Below are 23,414 nucleotides of genomic sequence, written 5' to 3'. Positions count from 1 at the left end.
TTAGGAAGGTTCATAAAGCACTAATTCTTTTGTGCTGATCTAATTTTTTTTTAGATTCCATTTGTGGGTATATTATGAGCACAAACAAAATGTCATTGCAGATGCACGCTTTCTTAAGGGGGAACTTTAGTTGTGAATAGTTCATTTAGATAGTGGAGAGGTACGATTACTTAGGTAAGGATCTTGTCTCATTTCAGTGGTTTAAGAAATAAATTAGATGCCTAAACCAGTCATCTGCATGCCTTCTGAGTAAGCATTTGCAGGTAGGAATTATCTCATTTGAAGGAAGCTGAGATGAATAGAGCTGTACTCTGAAGGTGTGTGTGTATATGTGTATATGTTAATGTACATACATATGCGCATGTACACAACACATACAGCTATTCATTTGTATATACGCATGTATTTTAAAATAGAGAGCGTAGATGCCTTTTACATGGCTAAACTTAAGTCAAATGATTTGCATTTGTATCTTTTGTAGATGTATCTAATAATTAAAAATACTAAGACCCATGATCATATGTTAATGTACTATGAATATTAACCACAGATAAGTCATGAATTGGGAACAGTGTGATATGTGATGCAAACCTACCAAACTGTTCTTATAAAATTCTTAAAAGAATCCTAACCTATGCTAAGAGTGATTCCATTTGTCTTTTTAAGTTTTATTATTTCATTGCTTTTTCAGTAGCTTGAATTTAAGATATTTAAGTGCATGATTTAACTACAGTTCCTATTGCAGTGGCCAAAGATAATGTTTGGCTTCAGAATAAAGTGCTATCAAATTTAAATTATTAAAATAATTGCAGGCTGAATTGATGTGGGTAGAAGCCAAATGCTTGACTTAATCAAATATTCTTCATTAAGATCAGTGTTAGTAATTAGCTTATTTCTACCCCATGGATAGAAACTGTGCACTTAAATTTTGGCAACATCTCAGTCTACAGAAGGTTCAAACGTACAGAACTTTGAAGTTTTTGTCTTATGACTTTATTAAAAAAAAAAACAAAACCAAAAAAAACCCCAACAGACAGACAAACCACAAACAAAAAAAAACCAACCCCAAACCAACCACCAAACCAAAAAACCCCAGTCAATTTATTCTTTGTTTTCTTTCCAGACATCTCAATTTCTCAGTGACAAAATACAAATGTTGCAGCCACTGTTTCAGCTGACGTAGCCATAAATCCTCTTGGCTGCTGATCAATTGCTTGTTTCAACTATCCAGACACAGCATGCACCTAAAATAATCAATGGAAAAAGTACAATAACCCTTGAAAATCAAACCTCCTGCTCAGTCACTTGTCACTGTAAAGCTATCCTATCCTCATACTTTAACAGCAGCTACAGAATTCAGCTACTGCTTTTTTCTGTCTCTTCTTCGGACATACGAGACACCTATCCGAGTATGAAGCATTACTCTTGCTCCTTGTTTCAAGATAGCTTTGAGAAACTGTCTAGGGCTTTTAACAAATGAAGATGAAAATGGCATGTTTCAATTCATTACTTCCTGTTTTCCTTTAAGTTTTGGTGCACAGACTTTTTAAATATGGACTTATTTTTATGCACATATTGCTGCAATCTAATTTTGTCATTTTAGTGAGGGAATGATGTAGAGCAATTTATTACCAAAGTCCTAGAAGTAATCTTTAGTTACAGATTTCATTGAGATAATACTCATGGAATGAGTTACATATGCCTTATTTTAATGTATATAATATATTGTGTATTTAAAATAAGACTAGTCAAGTCTGATCAGCTGCAAACGACAGTCCTCTTATTTGTCCCCCAATCATTCAGTTGTAAAGAGATTCTGAAAAAGTGCATAAGGAGGGGTTAATTCTAGCTGCCAGAGTAAAGTCCAGATGTGTGTGTTTGTATGTGTAGAGTCGCTTTTGAATTCAAATTCAGTGTTTTAAAATCGACTAACTTACTAATTTTTTCCTTTTTTTAATAGTGGGATTATATTTTTTTTTTTACTGGGTGGTGCTAGGAGATAGATTGATCAATGGAAAGAATAACTTCCGTGCATAGCTACTTTTTGATAATAAGTGCTGTGAACAGAAAGATGCACAAAAGCATTCCAAACAACTGCTTAACATATAAATTTTCAGTATAACCATCCCAAGTTGTACTGTTTAAATCTTGTACCTGAATCCTAATTTTAGAAATGAAAACTTATTTTGGAATGTAGAATTTGCAGAGCTGCTTCAGGACTAACACCATCTCTTCCACCATTGCTAATGGTAAAAAGGGAACAGGCAGGGTGAGATTCTTCTTGGTTTTGCAGGTATATTTGAATAACAAGTTTGCAGCCACTACAGTGTGTAGAGGGTAGTAGCACAGTGGAACGCCTGCTCCTCCCATGTGTACTGCTTGGTTGGAGTGTTCATGTGATTTGGACTTCTGTCTTGTCCTGTTTGAGTGATGCCGCTTCATTGCAAGTAAAAGACCTCAGAAACTTTGATAGGCTCTCATGATCCAAGTGGGAATTTGTCACTATGCAATTTTGAAGAGTTCACCTGTTGGTTGAGATAGCAATCTCATTCAAAGATTGACTTTATTTTTAGTTCCAGGCCTATAATACAGGGCTACTGTATTTCACTCAAATTGTGTAGCACCAGAGTACAGCATAACTTGGGTTGTTTTTATGCTGCAGGTATGTAATAGTGGAGTGTGAAGACCAAGACACTCAGCAGAGGGACCCAAAGACTCACGAAATGTACTTAAATGTGATGAGAAGATTTAGTCAGGCTTTGCTGAAGGTAACGCCTCTGCGTAAGGAAATACATAGTGGTTTGGGATAGTCATTCTTTAAAAAGACATAGGTGTCTAGGAGGATGACAGTTTTTTATGTCATAGGTATTGAAATTTTAAAAAAGCTTCTGCTTTTGCTTGAATTTTGAATGTGTGGTAAACCAAAGAAACTACTGCAAAAGAAAAGAACAAGTATTAGGAACTCTTTCCTGTGTTTTATTGCTTATTCCTGTTAGTAACCTGCTGGGCCTAAAATCCTCTCTCTTGTGTAATCAGTCTACTTTATTTACTATTTCTTTATTGGAAGCACTTGTCCTTGCAGAGTAAATTGAGACAAGACACCTATCTTTTGAATTCACAGTGTTGTTCTGTGTATCAGCAGCAGAGGGTGCTGGAGCAGTGGGGAAAAAAGCAAAAACAAAAATAAAAACTTTTGTGAACTGCAAGCTATAACGTATAGCAGATGTGCAGTCTTTCCTGATTTTCATGTATCTCACACTTCATACTAAAATTCTGATTTTAGGGATGTTGCTTAAATCTGACTCTTATGCTTCATAAGATTATTCCATGTGCTTATCCTTACTAACTTATTTTGACTGTGTGAATAGGTTTGTCATGCATGACTGTTCACCACTGAAATTGTTGATGCAAATTGAAGTGCACTGCTGGTCAGATAATTGATTGCCAGCTACAGTGATTCTGATTGTGTTTTACAGAAAATACCTTTCGAATTGACAGGAAATTGATCATTATTCATTTACCTCTTAAAAGCCCAAAGGTCTAAGAATAAAGGAATAATTTCTAGATAAAATAATTACAGAACAAAGAACTAATTTTGTTTCTTTTAATTCATTTAGGGTGATAAGTCTGTCAGAGTTATGCGTTCATTGTTGGCAGCCCAGCAGACATTTGTAGATCGGCTGGTTCATGTAATGAAAGCAGTGCAGCGTGAAAGTGGGAATCGTAAGAAAAAGGTAACTAAAGGATTGGAAAAATTATCTTTGGCTAGAATTTGATAATAGGAATGTTGGCTTTTAACAAAAAATTGTTAGCACTGAGATTTTTAACAGATGTCCATCTGTCCTGTAATAACTTTAGGTAACTTGAAACAAACTTTGGAGAGGTTTAGATGGGTCAAAGTTCCAAAGTGTTCTGAAAGTTTGTAGATGAAAAACAGAAGAGGCCCTTGAGAAAAATCTTGCGATACTTTGGCAAAAGGAAGATGGGGGAATAATTGAGTAGTTGAAGATACAAGAGTGAACAAGTTGTGGGGGATGTGGGAAGGTAGCAGAGGTTATTGTGGTGTGAGAATTATGCCAGGATAGATAATGAAATTTGACTAGCAGCAATGTTTAATTTGTTCCAAGAGCCAGAAAATTATTCTTTTATAAGGAACTTTGCCTTCTGTTGCATCTTTTGGAAAGGGATTTCTATCACAGGTGCGTTTTAAGAAGATTTGTCCTTCTTAGTTAAAATATTTTAAGTGAACTTGACAGATGTGTATGTGGAGGAAGCAGGAAGGCCAGAGGGATTTCTATTCATGTTTGGTTTTTGGGTTTTGTTGGTTTTTTTTCTTCTGACACACATCAGTATTTTTAAAAATGTATTTTTCAGTATAATGATTGTTGTCACCCTTCTTTAAATCTGTGGGGTATATTTCTGCAGGAAAGTGAAACACAAGTATTGCATCATTGTTATGAAATTTTGTGAATATTCTATGTATCAGTAATAAAGGTGTAATCACTAAAAGAGGAGGAGTGTTTTTCAATTCGTAAGAATATATTTCTTTCTTGTGCAATACATTGGTAGCATTCTGTCATGTAGTCTTTTATAACTGCTGGGATATTTCTGTAAAACTAAGAAACAAATGGCTTTGGTTTTTCAATTAAAATCTAGCTAGCAGCAGTTAACCACTAAAAGTATTCCTAACAGTAGTGGGCTACCTTGCTGTGTGTTTTTGCCTGTAATATTCAGTAAGGGAAAAGGCTAGAGACTTTTATGTATTCAACCTTTATTATGTAGGGCACCAAGTGTAAAGTACTTGAAAATTGACTGGTATTGTGTTTCTGGTAACTACAGTTGTAGGAATGTAGAGCAAGCCCTGAAATCAGATCTGTGCAAGCTGTTTGCAATTTGGTTCACTGATGGTAGGGATCTCCTTGAGTTCAGGGATTTAAATGATCAGAGCTAAAGACTTGAATCCAGTTTCTGAAACAGAGCTAACGTTTGATACTGGTATGGAAAACAAATTATCCTGCTACTTGTACAGGTAATTTATAAATAAATTTTTGTATCTGTTGTATCTGGCACTTAAAATTGCTTGACTATACTCAGACTAGATGGAGTATTTGCTTCCTTATTCACATTACTGCAAGTGGGGAATTTTTATTTCACTGGATTTTAAGAGTGAAACCTTGATTCTTTGGGAGAGTAAATAATTGAATAAATTGGCTATTTATTAATAATACATCCATTGTTAAAAGACTGTTTAACTGTTTAACATATACCTAGTATGTGTTTTATGGTTGTGGGTTTTTTGGCTTTTTTTTAAAACGAGTTTTCATTCTTTTATTCTTTCAGAATGAGAGGCTTCAGGCATTGTTAGCAGATAATGAAAAGATGAATTTAGCAGATATGGAACTTATTCCACTTCCTCTGGAACCTCAGGTGAAAATTAAAGGGATAATCCCTGAAAAAGCCACACTCTTCAAGGTAAATAAGATATTCTGAATAGCTGAAATACAAACAAGTCTTATGAGCACTAAGCTTAGAAACATCAGTTTTAAAGATTTAAAGGGGCTGACATAGTCGAGGCAAGATGTAACTGTAACGTGCTCTTAAAGTGGTTAAACAAGTCTATTTTCTTTGTGAAACTCCTTTTTTTCAAGTTAATGTGCAAACTTTAAAGCAGCTTTTGTAAGAATGATACAGTTTATAAAGTTTATGAAGTCCCCAAGCTCAAGGCATGCTTCCTAGTTCAGAATTTCTCTGAACTTTAGTTAGATGGTATTCAATAGGAATACCATGTATGATCAGAATCATACAAATCAAGTCAGGTGTGCTGGATGTCAGCTAGATGTACGTGTCTATTACATTGGAAAATAAAACTGTTAAATTGGTGGAGACTGGAAAGCAGTAAGGTGGTCCGTTTCACGCAGTTGCAGTGGGCTGACAGGTAGACCCTATATCCCTATGGTTGATAAGTCCTTAAACCAATCTGTAGCAGTTGCTTGTGATCATATGGCCATCCCTTAATCTAGTTAATAAACAGTTGAAAGGCCTGGGGTTATTTTTCTTCCTATACTACTTGGAATCTAAGTTATTGCTTGCAATGTGAGTTATTACCTGTGTCCGGTGATGTAGAACCTCTTTATAAATTTACTTTCAACTCATATAGGTGACTGTGATCTAATTTTAAGATGACCAAAATGTGCTTTATGAGTCAGGCCTATGTCCAGGAGGCATTCTCTGCTAGTTAAAAAATGTACAAGCTGCTGTGACAACCAATGTTAATCCATCATCTCTACTAGCTCATAATTTTATTATGCCCAGTAGTTTCAAACTTTGGTGACTGATATAATTTGTGTTTACTTAAAATCAGAGATGAACATTTTTGCATAGTTTTCTACCAAACCATCTCTTGGTTTCCCAGCTTTGGCTTGCTTCTTTATATACCAGTTAGTCTCTTTGAAGAGTATGCTTCTTCAATTGCATGCTCTTGCACCTCAGGTTGGAGGCAGCATTGGAAAGATGTTGTCATGAAAACAAGATTTTGCAAACTTGGGTCAACTTTTAGCATGAATATGTTGTAAGGGTTGGGGGAAGAATGTTGACAAAAATACTGCTGGAACAGCAACTAAATATTTCTTATCAAGAGTAATAGCTTAACTTGATCAGGACAAACTCAAGTCAGATAGTCTTCTACATATTGGTCTACTGTAGCAATGTAGAAAACTTAGGACCAAAAATCTGAGATATAACTTCTTTCAAAATCGGAGATGGTTTTGATTCACCTGATTTTGAAAGGTTACAGATTTCTGTTTAATCTCTCATTCTGTACTGTTGGATAAATGACTAATTTTTGGTGCTCTTGGACATGACATGGCAGCTTTTGTAGGACTATTTAAAGAATAATTTTTCCTTTATTTATCAAACTTAATAATTTTGAAACATTCGTTGCATGTGAAAATCTAATGTAACTGCTCAAATATTAAACTCTGTATCCTTGAATATTTTTTTTGGTTTTGGTTTTGATGGAAGTGACTTGGTCAGTTGCAGTAGATGAAATAATTCATGTAGGTAATTGATTCCCTTCAACCCATTTTATGCAGAGAAATTGCAAACAATTAAATTGGCTTTCTCAAACAACAAAGTAAAAAGGCATTTTTGCTTTTACTAAATAGATTAAGGAAGCAATTAATTGTTTAAGATGTCTTGCCCCTAGCATTTCTTTGATGTTTATCCTATAATTGTGTCTCTTTTTGATCTGGTCAGTTTAAATTTGTTTTGTTGTGACCTTTTGCATAGTGCTTCTGTGTTGATTGGAATTACATGCATACAAACAAAACTTGAATACTTCTGTCCTTTCTCTTCTGCTGCTGGAGAGGGGATGTGGCAAGGGAATGTATCCTTCACACTCCTTGCTAAAAAAGGAGGAAAGCCTTAAGGGGGTTTTGGTTTTTTGTGGTTTTGTCTTTTTTAAAACATGCCTAGATCACACTTTTGGTAACTAGAAATGGTATGTTCTAACTGTTTAGTCCTAAACAATGAGGAACTGCTTTTAGAAGCTTTAGAATTGCTTCTTTTCTACCAAACTGGAGGAATAGCAAAAGAGCTCTGGTACTCACTGCCACACTGTTGGTATTCAAATGGGACTATTTTAAACCTTTTTGTAACTGAATTTGATACTTGAATGCAATGACCTGATACTTGCTTAATTCACTTCTTATCTACAGTGCAGTAAACAAAGATTTATATTTTAGAACTCTACTGTAGCAACATGTTAATATGAACCAGTTTAGTAGAACAAGTTTCCTTTTCCAGAGTGCCTTAATGCCTGCTCAGTTATTCTTCAAGACAGAAGACGGAGGCAAATACCCTGTAATTTTTAAGCATGGTGATGATTTACGTCAAGATCAACTTATTCTTCAGATTATTTCACTCATGGATAAGGTGAGAAATATTAATCCACATCCTTGCCCTTCTCTGCTCTTGATTTTCCTTGTCGAGAGCAAGACTGTTAAAACCTGTTAATGCAGTTTACGTTGCAAATACATTCCAGGGTTCTCAGATCTCAGGTGGCTTTTTTCTTTTCTTTATAGACATGCAATGATCCTGTGTAGATTTAAAAAAAAAAAAAAGTCAAACAGGCTTTTACTCATTACTAATTTAAATGAAGAACAGTGGAGATCAATGTCCAATACGCATTGGTTTTAGAAGTAGAAGCTGCTTTTCTGTTGCATTCATCTTTGCTTTTGTGTGTTGTTTTTTTCCAGCTGTTAAGAAAAGAGAATCTGGATTTGAAACTGACACCCTATAAAGTGCTGGCAACTAGTACAAAACATGGTATGAATACTTTTATTTCCTAAATATACGGTATTGGGAGGAATCTTCTCCCTCGCTCATAGACTGTGTTGTGACACAGTATTTTCATGAGATGTTTTACGTAGTATAGCATTCTAAAAAGGAGCTCAAATGTGTAAGAAAATCTTGTTGCAATAGAAGTCATGGAAGTAAACAACCTGAGTGACCACAGTATTCCATAAGTGACTCGGGTATCTTCATAAAAGAAGCCTGGTCTGGATTTTGGAGTATGTGACAATCAGTAGTCTTATCTTTGCTGCTAGCTTGCTGTGTGATCTTGGACAAATAACTTTTAACTCTCCTATTTATAGATCTTTGCATGAAATGGAGGAAAAAAACGAGACAAAACAAAATCAAACTTGACTATGTTTTTAGAAACATTCTGGATAAATATTTAGAAAGCCATTGATTTACTTTCTCTTCCCATGAAAACCTGGAAGAACAGACCTTCTGCAAGCTAATTTGGCGTTAATGACAAGTTGTTTTAAAACCACTGAAGGTGTAGAAAATTGGAACAAAATGGTTTTTTTGCTGATGAGAAGCAGCTGAATGAAAGTGTGTATTAGTGTTGTCCTTTAATAAACATGCATTATAGAGTAGCCTGAAAGTTCTATGCATTGGAGATTTTTCTTTTTTTTGGTTGTCTTCTGTCACAGGCTTCATGCAGTTTATTCAGTCAGTACCAGTTGCAGAAGTTCTTGCTACTGAGGAAAGTATACAGGTACGTGATGCGGGATTTTTAAGTCGTCTCCTGATCAAACAGTATAAATTGCAGGCTTAGGTCTCATACAAAAGTCTTTAGTCTCCCACTGATTTTTGTATCTGTTGTTAGAAGAAAAAATATAGCTTGAAACATAAGTATATTCACAGCAAATGTTTTACTTTAAAAAATATATACTTAAATCACCACATGAGTATCTCATGTCCTAAAAGTAATACCATTTAAGTAATTAAAGTGTAATTTAGTTGTGATACTGAAATTATGGCTTTGCTGTAATGATGAATGGTAGGTGCCTGACACTTTTCTGTACTGTTTTGTTAAGTGTTTCTGTTGTTCATGTGATAGTTTTGGCTTGATACCTGGTCAAAGTATGTTTAATAAGTTTTTTTGATGGAACAACTAAATAGTTTGTTCATGTAATTTCTGAAGTCTGTTTCCCTGCCATAGTGGCTGTATAGATACTGTGTGATATTTTTTTCTTTTTTTTTTTTAGCAAACTTTCTGTAACTGTCATGAAATTGAGTAGGGACACATAACTGAGTAGTGGCACACAAAATTCATGCTAGTTTCAAGCACAGTACACAAGCTAGATAGCAGAGTTCAGCTGGTTGAGATAAATATAATTAGATAAAAATATACCAAATTGCCTTATGAGAGATATAGCTAATAAGTGGTTTTTTTTTTTTGATGAAAACACAGCATGTTTATGTTGGATTCAATTTGTCACAGTACCTTTTTTCTCTTTTTTCCAGTTGATAGTTAAGTTTGTATGTGTTCATAGCTCAGTAACTGGGAACCAAAGTAAACAGCTCCCAGCTACTATAAACTACATATATTAAAAATACGGAGATTAAAAAATGCTTGTCACTTGCCATTATTGTTTGCTTAACAAATAAGCATATCAAATGCTTATCATTTATAAAAAATGCTTATCATTAGTCAGACAATGACTGGCATCAGGTTGCTTAAGTTTCTTGAACTTTTCATTCTGTAAAGATGGTGATAAGCTACATCTACACATTCAATAATCATACAGTTTAGAAAGTGTTTTCTTGGCAATCCTTTGTAATCTTGGAAACATAGTACTCATATTCTAGTTCATTGGATGTTTTTATAAAATAATATATTTAGAAATGCTTGTGAAATTGTAATTTTGCAATTACTTATAACATCATATTCCAATCTGAAATGGGTGCCCCACTGTTTTGGTTGCTGTGCAGACATAAGGAGCAATTCTTCCTGTGAAGAATTGCTAATCTAAATAGACAAGACGCCAAAAGAATGTGATCTGCAATTACTTCACAGATCAATGACAAAATCCATCATAGAGCTCAGATTTCCTGTGCCCAAAGCATGATAAAATAGCTGGGCATTGTAGACCAAGGAAATAAAAACTAAATGAACATTTTTAGGTGTTGTGAAAGTTTGGTTTATTCTTTTTGTAAATGTTCATTTTGGGTGTCATAGCTCTTGTAATAAAGATGGCTACTGTATATAGATATTAAAAAATGTTTCACTTCTAAAAAGAATTAAAGCAAGTAATCTAATATGGGCAGGTAATGCAGATCTGCGGGACAGAAAAGGTGTTTTGATGTTTGAGTGTTATTTACCTTCTATCAACAATCTTGAAATTACAGTTTATGTTTTAGAGGTATTTCTGTTCTATACTTGACAATTTAGCATTTGGATGGTCTGAAGTATGTGTGGGTTTTGTTTAGTTTCTGGTTTGGTGGTTTTTTTTTTTGGTTTCATTTTTTAACATACAGCATGTAACATTTTGGAGCACTGAAAGTACATCTCACTATAGTACCCTGTTAAGCAGTTAAAAATTTCCTTCCACATTTCGCTTAGGGATTTCATTTAACAGAATCTTTACTCTGACAGCTTTTTTAACATATTTCAGAAGGGCTTTTTTTTCTGCAAGCAAAGATAATTAAAGCTTTCTCCAGGCCTTAAATCTCTGATACACATTGCAACAGGAGCACTTTTCAAGCAAAACTTTCTTAAATTGCCTGCAGGTACCTTTCTTCAGTACCATCTCCTCTTTTTTAAGATTCCCTTCATTTTTTCCATTATGATTTTAGTTACTTATATGTCATCTAGTTGCCTACAAAGCTCCTCTTCCAGTGCTTGCTTAGATTTGTGTTTGCTTACTGGAAGAAGCTTGTGCTTAGGCTTGGATTTAATTTAGTTACTTTTCATCTCAGTCAAGGAAGAAAAAAACAGTTTTCTTCTGAGCGGTGGGAAGGACTGTTTTGGCCCTGTTCCCATTTCACAGGAAATGTGAAGTTTCCATTTGATGACTTAGATTTTCCTTTTAAATTCAGTAGTGGTTTGTTGTATTGAGGAATATGGAGACGTATAGCAATGATAAACCTTGTAAGAGAGTGTGTTCCAAATGTAGTTACTAATCTGGACTGTTAGTCCTGTTTTAGTTTTTGTTGATCTGGCCTAAACAGTTTCCTGTGGAAGTATTTGCACTCATAGTTATTAATCAGTAACTTTTCAATGCATTGTTAACTTTCTGAAGCTGTTAGTAAAGAAAACCCGCTTTTCAGTTTGAACTTGAGATCTGTTTCTCTAGAGTATAGGAATGTGATGATTAAGACAAAATAAAGCGATATGAAATTAGATCTTACTAGTTTTTTGAGGAGTTGTTGTTAGTTTACTACAGATTGTAGTGATGGCCATTTGTGGTCTTGATTTAAATCTTTTTTTTTCTACCAGTTCTAAAGATCCTGTTTCAGATCATGTGGAATAACTAAATATGTTGATGACTTCCCCTCCAGAACTTCTTCAGAAAACATGCACCTAGTGAGACTGGCCCTCATGGAATAAGTGCAGAGGTGATGGACACATATGTTAAGAGCTGTGGTAAGTTACAGTCTTACAGTTGGTAACTTCATATCTGAAGTATAAAGGACAGGGTAGATGAGGTATTAAGACATTTCACGTCAGATGACTGCAGATAGGGCACTACGCATGTACTTGCTATCAGAATCCCTGTGAAAGGAATGGTTTTGAGCCTGGCATGTCATACGCAATTCCTCTCCTTAGCCCTCTTTTTGTTCTCTTTAAAGGAGACTAGAAGTTAAATATTCTTTGCTTTCTAGCAATAACCTTGCCTCCGACCCTTCCACTTCATGAGTTGGGGCCTTTATAATTCAGGGAGATATAAGCATTTATATAATAAGAAATCATCTGTATTTGAGGTGAAAAATTTTTATTTGTTTTTAAAACATCAAATTTTTTGGGGGGTGAGGCTACATTCAACTTCTTGTTCCATTTGGATGACAAGAAAAAGCATTAGTGTCGTTCTTGTTCAGTAAACTGGTGGCAACGTTAACATATCACATTTGCTGTCCATTAAATGAAAAGCAACTTCATCCTACAAAAAAAAAAAGCAATTCAGTTGTTGCTCCACAGTATCTTCTCCTTTCCCCTTTGCTTTCTGATGGCACAGTCTTTAGAGCTGCTTCAAACTGTTCTTGTTAGTGGGTGAAAGTAACAATTAAGCAGTTCACTACTTATCACTGTCTGGCTTCCTGCTTAGCTTGTGAATACTGCTGACGTATACATTCTGATTCATATCAATGTCTAATGTTTGTTACAGTCTTCAGTTCAAAATGAGTACATTCATTTTGCTCAGAGCACTTCATCTTCCTTTGAAGTATCTTGATCCCAATATTGAATGAATTTAGGCTTTTAGTGTTAAGCGCATGATTGTGTAGTAAGAAATTAAAATCTAGGCAGTACTGAATAAACTTCAGAGTTTCTAATCTGTTACTTCAAATGTTCTTCACAGTGCTGACAATCCTGATTATTCTTCATCAGCACCACCCCTGCCCCAGTCTCTATGGTATATTTATTACTAATGAACAAGAACTGAGATAATGTCATACACTGTTGTTAATTGTGTGGAACTTGTTGCTCTCCAGGAAAGATATTGATGTTTACAATTTACTTGTTACAGCTGGTTATTGTGTAATTACTTACATTCTCGGAGTTGGAGATAGACATCTGGATAATCTTTTGCTAACAAAAACAGGTAATTCTTTTTAGCAGTATAATTTTATAACAGCAGTTGTTTAATTTCTAATGTGTTGGTACTGTTGTGTTCCATTTTCCTTGAGTATAACCCACTGAGTATTGTAGATTAGAATATATATTTTTAAATGTAAAGTTATATTGTCTCATCTAAGGTAATATTTGGTTCAGTGAATCAAAGTTTAGGTTTAAATTATTAGTAGTGTGAAACGGCAGCTGAAGAATAAGAAAGCAAGTAGATTAATTGCTCTCTAAATACTTTAGTAGGCAAGATATGAAAAAATGTGTATCTGATATGTGGTTTTGATGTCAGTTTAAGAGCCATTTATACATCTGTAGGTTATGGAAGTCTAACTTAACCTCAACACAGACATGTTTATAAACACTGGAGTTTTTGTATAGTTTTCAGTTGGCTTATTTTACAGTCCTGTGTTCTACCATCATTTTTTACACTGAAAGCTGGACCTGTAAGTTGTTTTTTGTTAAACACAAGAATTTTCTTGAGCGATGCTACCTTTTTTGAAAGTAGTATGGACATAGTATATGGTAAAATTTGACCGCCTTTACCTAAGACCAAGAAACATTTCACCATTATCTTAAACTTGGCTAAAATCATAATTACATTGTTTTTTTTCAGAACTCTTGGTGTGAAGCTGGAAAAAAGAATGCATTAAAAAATACTTGTAAAATGACTCCAACCCCAAGTATCCTGATTGTTCTTTATCAAAGCATTTAATTTTTCATTAAATTGTTACATTCCTGTTTAGTAGCTTTTTTAAACATGCTATCAGAAAGCAAATTCAAGATTTACTAGTGGGATTCTAGTTGTATTTTAATAGTTGTCAAATAATTCTGCTTTATGTATGCTATTCCAAGTACAGTAGACGTTTAGACAAGTATTATCAGTAGTCATAGGGAATTAGGTATAATCTTGATGATTTTACTGAGATGTCTGTGTGAATTCTTGTCTCAGATTTGACTTTCTTTTAAACAAAGTGGTTCTGTGAACTTTCCAGGTCTGTATGTTTTTCTGAGAAATTTACATGATAAGTCCCAGAAGTGGGAACGTAATGTGAGACCTGTCAGAGCAGGATTCACTTCAGCATTTTCTATTCCCTAGGAATCTTGTGTTCCTGATGAAGCCAAGCCACTGCAACAAAAATCCAGTAGTTGAGCTGGCTGGACCATTCAGCTCTAGTTGAGATGATATATTTTTTTTAAGCCTTCTCTAAAAACAAAGAAGGAAATAGACTCTTTAGTGTCCTGTTCATTACAAATTCACAGCTGGGGGAGAGAAGGTAGTAGAAGTTACTGTTTAATCAAGTTCATCCTTTAGTTTGCAGCAAAAGCCATGTATCTTGAAAGTTCAAAATAGCAAATGGGCATTTTGAGTCTCCCTAACTTGTTTTAAGTTTTTTTTAATGTTATTTTTTGTTGCCATCTGTATGGATTAATAACAGACCAGGTAGAGTGAATAATTCTAGTGTTTCTTAATAAATAGAAGATTTCTTTACCAGAGGAAATGAAGGATTTGAAAATTAAGCTACTTCAACTATTACAGTCAGTGCCTTGGGGTGGAAGGAAATTCAAGTGTTTTTGTTGAAAATGAGTTCATGTGTAGCTGCATGAACTTCACAAAGTTTTAACAAAAACATTTCTTGTAGTGGAAAATAATTTTGGAGTTGTTTTTTTGTTTGTTGGGTTTTGGGTTTTTTTTTTTTTGCTTGCTTGCTTACTTTAGAACTACAGCTTCCCATAGGAGTTCTGATGCCTTGAATACCTTCATTACATAGTGATTAAGAGTTAGGAGATGTGGTAAGTGTTTATAATAAAGTGAAATGTTACTGCATGAGAAACATGTAAATAAAAAAATGGTATTTGGGGAAAAGAGACACAACCCCATGGAAGGCTTGTTAGCTTACAGATAAGGCTGAAACATATATTGCTTTGAATCGGCATACTCTGTATGAAAGAGTAGAAAATTAACCATTGGACCTTGATTAGGTTAAAAGGTCTTGCTCTAAGCACATGGGGGAACAACTAAAACAAGTGTAGTTTTCCTTATCTGCTTGGAGATGTATAAATGGGCATTTAAAAATCTGTCTTGAGAGGTCTCTATCATTTGTGTAAGGTGACAGGTATAAATCTTTTCCTTGCAGGCACTGCTTGTGTGCTGAGAGTAGCGATATTTTAGTATTGTGTTTTGGGGTAAAGTGCATCTTACCTGTCTATGTTAAAAAGTAACAGCACAATGGCTGTTCGGCTTAGTGGAAGAATTAAAGCAGTACAGCAGAGGGCAGTGCACATCCACGATACGTTCTGAGTCTGAAATTGTTTTCATCTGCTACCTGTGCTCTGTTACATACCGAGAGAGGTTTTTTGAGCTAACAAGAGAAATTCTTATGTTCCAAATACAACAAAGGCTTGCTACAAAGGCTTGTTTTTTGCTACTGAGTATCCCTGAGAGTTAAGTTGGAAAAAGCTAACTTCATTCTTCTCTTGGAGAAGGGAAGCTGTAAGTACCTTTCTTCAAAACTGCGTGACTATATACGCATCCTTTCTTGATGATATTTATTTAATGAATTGAAGCTTTCCAATAGGGTAAAGAATGCTGAGTACCAGCTGTGGGTTCACATACTTTCCTTGGATTTATATGGCAATATACATCATTCCCTTTTTTTGACTCTATCTTTCAGTTTGGTGGATGTAGCCACATCTGTGTTGGACTCCTTCCAATAGAACTGTTGCATCATCATCTAACATACAGATGTCTATGCTTATAATAAATTCAGTATAATTTAGATATTAAGCAGTAGATACCAAAGTTCATAAAAACAAATTCTTTCCTACTTAATGTTAGAAATGTTTTGGGTTGGTTTTTTTTGCACTATACGATGAGAGTGTCTGCTATCTGGGTGAAATAACTTCTGCTGTCTTTCATGACTGTTTTATGCTTGTGCTAGAAATAGGGTGACACTTTTTTTAAGTAGTCTTAAATAAGATATCTAGATTTTCAGATTTTTAAATGCTGTACCATTCTTCAAGGGCAGGTGTAGAAATTTGTTTGGAAAGAGATACAGGGAATCTTCAGTCAAAACATCCTCATCTATAAGTAATGTTAAAAATTACAAGAATACTTCAATCAGTTTCACAAATGTGCCTTAGCTTATAACCTGAAGGTCACATTATATAATCTATTACATAACAGCAATATTTATTTTCTCTGAGAACCTTCAACTTCCTACTTATCCCGGAGATGAAATATGTTACCAATTGCTGTATGTTTTAATTTTTTGTTTCCAAATCTATAACAGCAGATATTACTGTGACTTGTAAATAGCAAGGCACTGTTTTGCAGCTGAATACCCAGCTTTAGGTAACATCAGTGCCATATTGTAGGATTACAGACTGATTTATATTTTAATGCCAGCATCTGACTTACCAGCTAATGTGCTTTCTGTTGCCTTGGAAGGAAGAGCTGGATGGTTGTGAAGCTGGATTGAGATATGTGAGATGTAGCATGTTCAGTTAACTTCCATGTAATATGCGTCACACTAGTATGTTTCAATTATGTTATGCCTTGCCTTGAAAACACTTTCCTCTGCATTTGTTCCACTCTGGTTTTGATTGCAGAGTTGGGATCTAGCTACTGATATAACATCCAGATATGGATGTCTTCATGTTTGCTAAGCCTTTTAAAGTCTTAGGACAGTCAGTACAGCCATCGTTAGAGCTTAGATAGACCAGTGAAGTCTCCTGTCCCATTTGAGATATCACAGTAACTTCAACTTGCTTTAGACAGACAAAGGTTTCACAAAGGTCCTGTCATATTTGCAGGCTATGTGTAGATATTTTAGGATATCCTGAGACATTCAAATGGCATTCTTGAGTAGCACTGCATGTGTGTGTCTGACCAACTAACTCTCATCCTAGTGACTGGTCAGCTTAATCTTTCAATAATCTTTAGGGACCTACATGTAAATTCAAGTTCCCATTATAGGTTCTCTAAATACAGGTGCTTTGATCTGAACTCTACAGCTGAACTTGCTCTGTAGCAGTAGAGCATGTTGCTACATGGATAAAATTAGGTTATTAATATCTGAGGGCATGTCAAAGTCTGAGGGCTCATAACTTGAAAACCACGTTTGCTTTTAGCATTATGTGTAGATAGGTGAAAGAACAGGACTGTCTTCTCATTTAATGCTTAGAGGTAGAGCTGTGGTCTGTCTTCAGTGTGAAGTGCACCAATTGACATCTGATTTATTCTTCAGTCTGTTAGAAAGGGTTGCCAGGTAAGATGGCAAGGATCTGAACAGTTCCATATGTGAGGTGGCACCATGTGTTTGTACTTTTAGTGCTTTTCAGTTAAAACCATCTATCCCAAAGCAGGTTTGAAGATGACAAAAATGGAAAAACTATAGGATTCAAACCTTCCTTCTATATCATTCTTAGATAAGTACATTAATAAATACATTTATTAATGTTGCAAACTACTACAGTATGTGAAATGCAGTGGGATTTTTAAATATGTTTTTAATGTTACTGGTCTTGATAGAGGAACATGCTTTTTGTTTAAAAAAAAAAAAAAAAAAAGACAAAGCTAACACATACTGTAATCCTTTAGATTTCTCTCTGCAACTCCTATTTGTGATGCCTACCAAAAAGAATATAAACTTCTAGCTGTTGGTCTGCTAAAAAATTTTCTTATAGGTATCTTGAACAATACTTCTCATTTAACAATTCATATCTGACATCTTTTTTTTCCTTACAATATGTCTGCATGGAGTGTATTTTGAGAGCGGACAGCTTGATGTGTGAGGGGGGAAAAATTACAATCCTTAGCACAAGCTGGGCCCTTATCCATTCTATGGATAGTGATGATAAACTTTGCCTCCAGCTGTTGCTGCATACTGAGTTTAAAAACTGTATTCTGAGCAAGTCCTTAACAACTCATCCTACTTTCTTCCATTTTTGTGTAGTCTTAGAAAAGTTATAACACGTAGCTGATGAAAATTTTGGCAATAAATTAGGCACAGTGTTCTGTTAGCAAAGGAGAAATTTTGATGGTAACATCAGAATTTGCTGGGAAAGCCAGGAAACCATTCCATCCACTCATTTTCATCATAGGAATTTTTATCCTATTGCTTCAAATTTAAAATAGGAATTCAGTTAACATAGTCACTAAATTGTACTTTTTCTATACGAGTCAGGTTAAAATAATAATGGCAGTTGCAGTTTACAGAAAATACATTGAAATCCAGAGCTTGTTTGTTCCCCCCCCCTTCTCAAAAGTGGGAACAGGTAAGTTAAAAATAATTTGTAAGGCTTTCTTACCTGTTAAAGACAATTGCCACCAGACTTCCTTTATTTTAGTAATTGCATCTAATTTGCTTTGCGTTCTGCATTTTAAGGATTTCAGAGTTCTGTGCAGGTTTTCAGTAGTCTTTCCTAACAGTCCTATGGTGAAATAAAACAGTTTCTGTGCTGCTATATGGGAACTTTCTCCTGTACTAAAATCTAGGCATTAGCAGTAAAAGCGGTGGACAAATCAGTCTCTCTGGCTGCAGTCAGATGTTATTGGCTATTGCAAGCACAAGATATCAATTATTAGTCTCCACAAGCCCATGCTTCGCTTAATCAAAGATCACTTCACTCTCAAGGCTGAAAGGAACTTAGGTGGACTTTCAAATCCCTCATGCCCTGACTGCTAGTCAGGGAAACTTCCCACGTTTGATGGCATTTCCTTGAATTCTCCAAGGGCCTGTCCTCTTTATTCCATGTGTTTAGAAAACCAGGTATTCAGTAGAAAAATGTAGTCAACCTCATAAAATGAAAAAAAAAAAAAAAGCTTAAAAGTAGACAACAGTATCAGCTTTTGGGTTTTGAAGTAAATAATTTTGTGTGTTTATGCTGCATTATTGCCTATTCTTGGAAACATCTCATTCTCTTCCAGTCAGTGTCGCAGATGGAGTGACACACTTCACTCGTAGGAGAGAAGTAATGATATGTTTGATACAAACCAGCAGTTTAACAAAACTTGATAGTAAATGTGACAGTGGTTTAATAAGATTTGATGGCAAGGTACACTTGAGTATTTACTGTATAGAGGACAGGGTCAGACACAACTGTGAGGGAGACCCTCCCGTTGAGTCACAAGGTTCAGAATGGATCCCCTCGTGTTCTAAAGTCCCTCTCAGAGAGGTGTCTAGGGGCGACTGGATCCAGTCCTAGTCCCAGACTTGGTCAGCAGTTTATGTCTAAAGGATTACATATGTGCAATCAATCCTTTATATCACTTAGCTGAGATTTCAAAGATTAGCATGCTATTAATCACTTGCTGAGAATCTGTTGCAGCAAGGAATCTCTCAACCTCGAGGAGTAACCTTGAGAGGCATCTCTACTCAGGGGGAGATCCTGGCATGCAGCCTGCTGCCATGCAGGAGAGCTCAGTGGGCACTGGGCTGTCCTCTATTTATGGAGTAAGTTAATTGACTCATAGTCATATTTGTATACCGACTACAGATGTTAGCTTTTTCCCAAATTTGGCTTGAGTTGGACATTGACCAACACTGTGGTTAGGTGGGCACATTGTTCAAATTAGCCCTTGGCTATCGTGTTGTTACCCGTCTCCCCCAAATCCACTTTGAGCTGGATGCAGCCATCACGACCAGACGCATCCGTTACAGCTGCCACTGGTGGTTATCACTTGAGCAGGGTTACTGGAAACACAGGTCAGGTTGCGGGGGTAGGGGGCATGGGGAGCACACCGCCACAGTCAGTAAATGCCTTATGTCTTGCTTTTTCTATAGTAAAATAGCTTAAATGGGGAGTGGAGAGTGATTATTAGGGCACTGTTTTTTAAGGTGAGAAGTGCTATTCAAAGTCTTTCCAGCAGGGATTTTTCTTGCTTCCTGAAAGAATGCTAATACCATCTTTTAGACTTTGAGGAGTGAGCCACTTTCAACATCAGAAATGTTTGTCCAAAGCTGTGGATCTTGAACTATACATAGGAGCCTACATATAGTCCTGCTCCTAGCCTCAAAACAGAGTAGAAAGTTCATACATACTTGTCTGTGGTCTTGAGGTATTTCCTGAATTGTTATGTTTTGTTTTCTCAGATACCTAAAATCCCCTATTTTTATAAGGAACTCAGATTTCTAGATAGATCTCTGAAGGTTTCAGTGTCTAAATATTAGAAATCCAAGGCCTTTATATCTAGCCCTACAAGAATGTAAGAGGCTCAGAGGATTAAATGTGTTTCACCTGTTGTCTTAAGTAACTTCTCTTTTAGTATAAAACATGACTCAAACAAAAAAACCCTCACCCATATGATTTAGCAGTTATTCAGGAACAGTAATAAACCAAAACTGGAAGTCCAGGTTTGTCTTTTAATTATTAGACATGCTTATAAATTAGAGCCCTTTAAATTAAGATCTAATAAATCTGAAGAAGATGGATTAGAAGCTGAGGTAAAAACATGATGGTTTAAGAGATCAAAGTGTATATGTTATGGCACTGACACTGTATGTTGAAGGAAGGAAACGTAATTGTTTTATAAAACATGGAAGTTCAAAGCCTTTAGAAAAAGTAGTGTTACACAAAGTTCACAAGCAGTCTAATTTACTGGGAGGATAGATGATAACTATATAAGTACTATGCTATGGGTATGAATTTTTACTCGTAGTGAGGGTGACGGAGCATGGGCACAGGTTACCCAGAGAAATCGTGGAGTCTCCATGCTTGGAGATACTCATAAACTGTCTGGACATGGTCCTAGGCAAGGCAGCTGGCCCTACTCGACCAGGAGCTTGGACCAGATGTCTTCCAGAGGTCCCTTCCAACCTCAGCTTTTCTGTGATTCTGTGAAATAAAGGTTTAAAAGAGTCATCTTCTAAATTTGGTTGAGAAGGTATGTTTCTTACCAACCAAACTACATAACTTTCAGGAATTTTCAAATACAAACTGCACAAATTGTGTGATGCTCCAGAACTAAAAAACTCACTCAACACCTGCCCAAATAAGATGCTGATTCTCCTGTTGACTGTTTTTCAGCTGTGATTACTAGACAAGGTTATTTTTTAATTATTGTCATACCTGAGGCTGACAGATTTCCAATGAGTAGTGTTTTGAGGAGCTGTGCTCTTGAAGAAAAAAATGCATTTAAGCTGACAAAAAAAAAAAATTCATGAGCTGGTACTGGCAGTTTCTGCCTCCATCCTTACAGATGTGTATCAGGAGTGATGGCTATGTTAGGAGACAATATGCTATTCACAGTGAAAGTCAATTCCTACAGAATAAAAATTCTTACTAAATATATTTTCTGTCCTCTTAAAATTACATCTTCAGTACAGTGATTTCTAGAACAAAGTGATATTTTTTTGTTTGAAGTTCATATACTCTACGACAGTTGCTTTATATAGAGCTGGGGTGTTAGGTTCCTATCTTTATCCTGCTCTCTCTGCTACTATTCAGTATTTTCTGGCACTGCACCTTGTCAAATAGGTACCAGAAACTTTCTCCAGTCTTGTTCTTGTAATAGAGCTTATACTGAGTGGTAGTCTAATCATCACATTCATTAATGTCTGAAAGTGGGATGTTCAGTGCTATAACCCGACTTTTACTTGGGATGATCACTTGAGATACTTGCAACATTTTATCTTAGTATTAAAAGATTTCATATCATTTGTTGTTAAACTTGATAAATTTATTATTTATTAACATGTATAATTTTCAGTATTAAATATACAACCAATTTTAATTTGTCCAAAGCAGGCTCGTTCTTTGCTTGTTACAGTTGTAGTTAAGTCCTTGGGGAGAACATAAGTCAGGCTTCTTTGTAGAAAGCTCTAAAACTGCACTGCCTCCCTCAAGCTGGCTGGTCAGTCTTCACTGGTGTAGCGGCTTCAGGCAAGCACCAAGGGGAGCCTTCTGTCCGTATTCTGTAATATGGTATGCTGGTTCTTGGATCTTGGAGGAACTGCACAAATGAAAATTAGTTAAGTCTGTGTTTAGTACATGAATTTGAAAAATATTAAATATATTTAATGTATTTAAATGAAAGCTTTTGACATACTTTTTAAGTCAGCCTAAAAATCTGCTGGATTTTGAAGTACAGCTAGGGAAGCTAGAATGTTAATGCAGGATGGCCTCATCTTATACTTTTTGATACTTCATTCCTGAAAATGCATAAGTACTTGATATCTAATTAATTTATATGAACGTCAGCTATTAAAATGGTTTTGAATGCTTTAGATGCATCTTTGTTACCAATTTAAATTAATAATTGTTGCCTCTTATTCCCTATCTCCAGAGCAAACTAAAAAAAAATTTAATTACTGCCACAAGAGTTACTGTTTTATTCAAAATGTTGTCTCTTGACTTTTGAAGGTGACAGGTTTGAATAAGTGAACAGAACACAGAACCCCCAAAACTTTTTAATTAAACATTTTTTGTAACTTAATGGTGGAAGGGTGTGTGTATATATCACTTCAAAAAGTTAGTGTACAAAAATGAGCTCTAAAAGTAAGTCTTGTAGCAACTTGAAAAAAACTATTGAAGGAAGGGAGGGTTTTTGTAGCACAATTAGGTATGCAAAATGTAATGGTTGTGGCATTTATCAACTAGCAAATACTTTGCCTGCTTATTAAGCTTCTTTGTGATCTCCCTTAGAAAATTGACTGTGATGGAATTTGTTTCTTGGGTTGAAGAAGAGTGCTTATGACAGATCTCAGGCAGCATTTTCTGATGATAAAACACTATTATTCAATGAAATGGCCAAAGAGGGGTGACTAACTGAAAAATACTGACTGTTCCATTTTTTTCAAGAGTGCTGAGCACCTAAGCTTATGAAAATATTGAGATGAATATGGATGCTGCAGGTTAAAATAGCCCTTAGCAAAGAGATCTCTGTCCATAATGCTGTTCAGTTCTATAATTCTGAAGCAAGACTCTGTATGTTCTGTCCTATCTGTGGCTGTCTTGGTGATAATCATACTAATAATTTTTTACCTTCTTGTTTACAAGATCTTCCATCTTGTATCTGCATTTCATTCTCTTCTATAAATTAGTCATGTAAGACTTAAATTTATTAATGTCACTGAGTAGCTTTGCTTTGAATGCAGAACTTAATTTACCTAACGGCTCAGACACCCATCACCTTTTTGTACTTTGTAATTTATTTCCTGATTACTTATTACTGCAGAGTTCAGGAAGATGGCTTCTCTCTGTCCTAAGGAAATCACTTAACAGATTTCACTTATGTTTTTTCTTTTAAATTTTTTATATAAATGTTTCTTGGCATATC

General features: G+C 35.3%; 1 protein-coding gene across 2 annotated transcripts in view; it reads left to right on the top strand.

Moving 5' to 3' along the window:
* Positions 1 to 23,414, top strand: part of PIK3C3 (phosphatidylinositol 3-kinase catalytic subunit type 3) — an 81,127-nt gene that overhangs the window by 26,624 nt on the left and 31,089 nt on the right. For both annotated transcript variants that reach the window (XM_069775371.1, XM_069775372.1), the window contains 8 exons: positions 2,663 to 2,768; positions 3,618 to 3,734; positions 5,341 to 5,472; positions 7,804 to 7,932; positions 8,256 to 8,325; positions 9,000 to 9,064; positions 11,854 to 11,938; positions 13,038 to 13,112. In XM_069775371.1, the coding sequence (XP_069631472.1) occupies positions 2,663 to 2,768; positions 3,618 to 3,734; positions 5,341 to 5,472; positions 7,804 to 7,932; positions 8,256 to 8,325; positions 9,000 to 9,064; positions 11,854 to 11,938; positions 13,038 to 13,112 (779 nt within the window). The remainder of the gene's footprint in view (positions 1 to 2,662; positions 2,769 to 3,617; positions 3,735 to 5,340; positions 5,473 to 7,803; positions 7,933 to 8,255; positions 8,326 to 8,999; positions 9,065 to 11,853; positions 11,939 to 13,037; positions 13,113 to 23,414) is intronic.

The sequence above is a fragment of the Haliaeetus albicilla genome, chromosome W (genome assembly GCF_947461875.1).
Source record: "Haliaeetus albicilla chromosome W, bHalAlb1.1, whole genome shotgun sequence".
In the NCBI taxonomy this organism is placed as follows: domain Eukaryota; kingdom Metazoa; phylum Chordata; class Aves; order Accipitriformes; family Accipitridae; genus Haliaeetus; species Haliaeetus albicilla.
The sequence above is the reverse complement of the archived record's forward strand: the minus strand, read 5'-3'. Positions and strand labels throughout refer to the sequence as shown.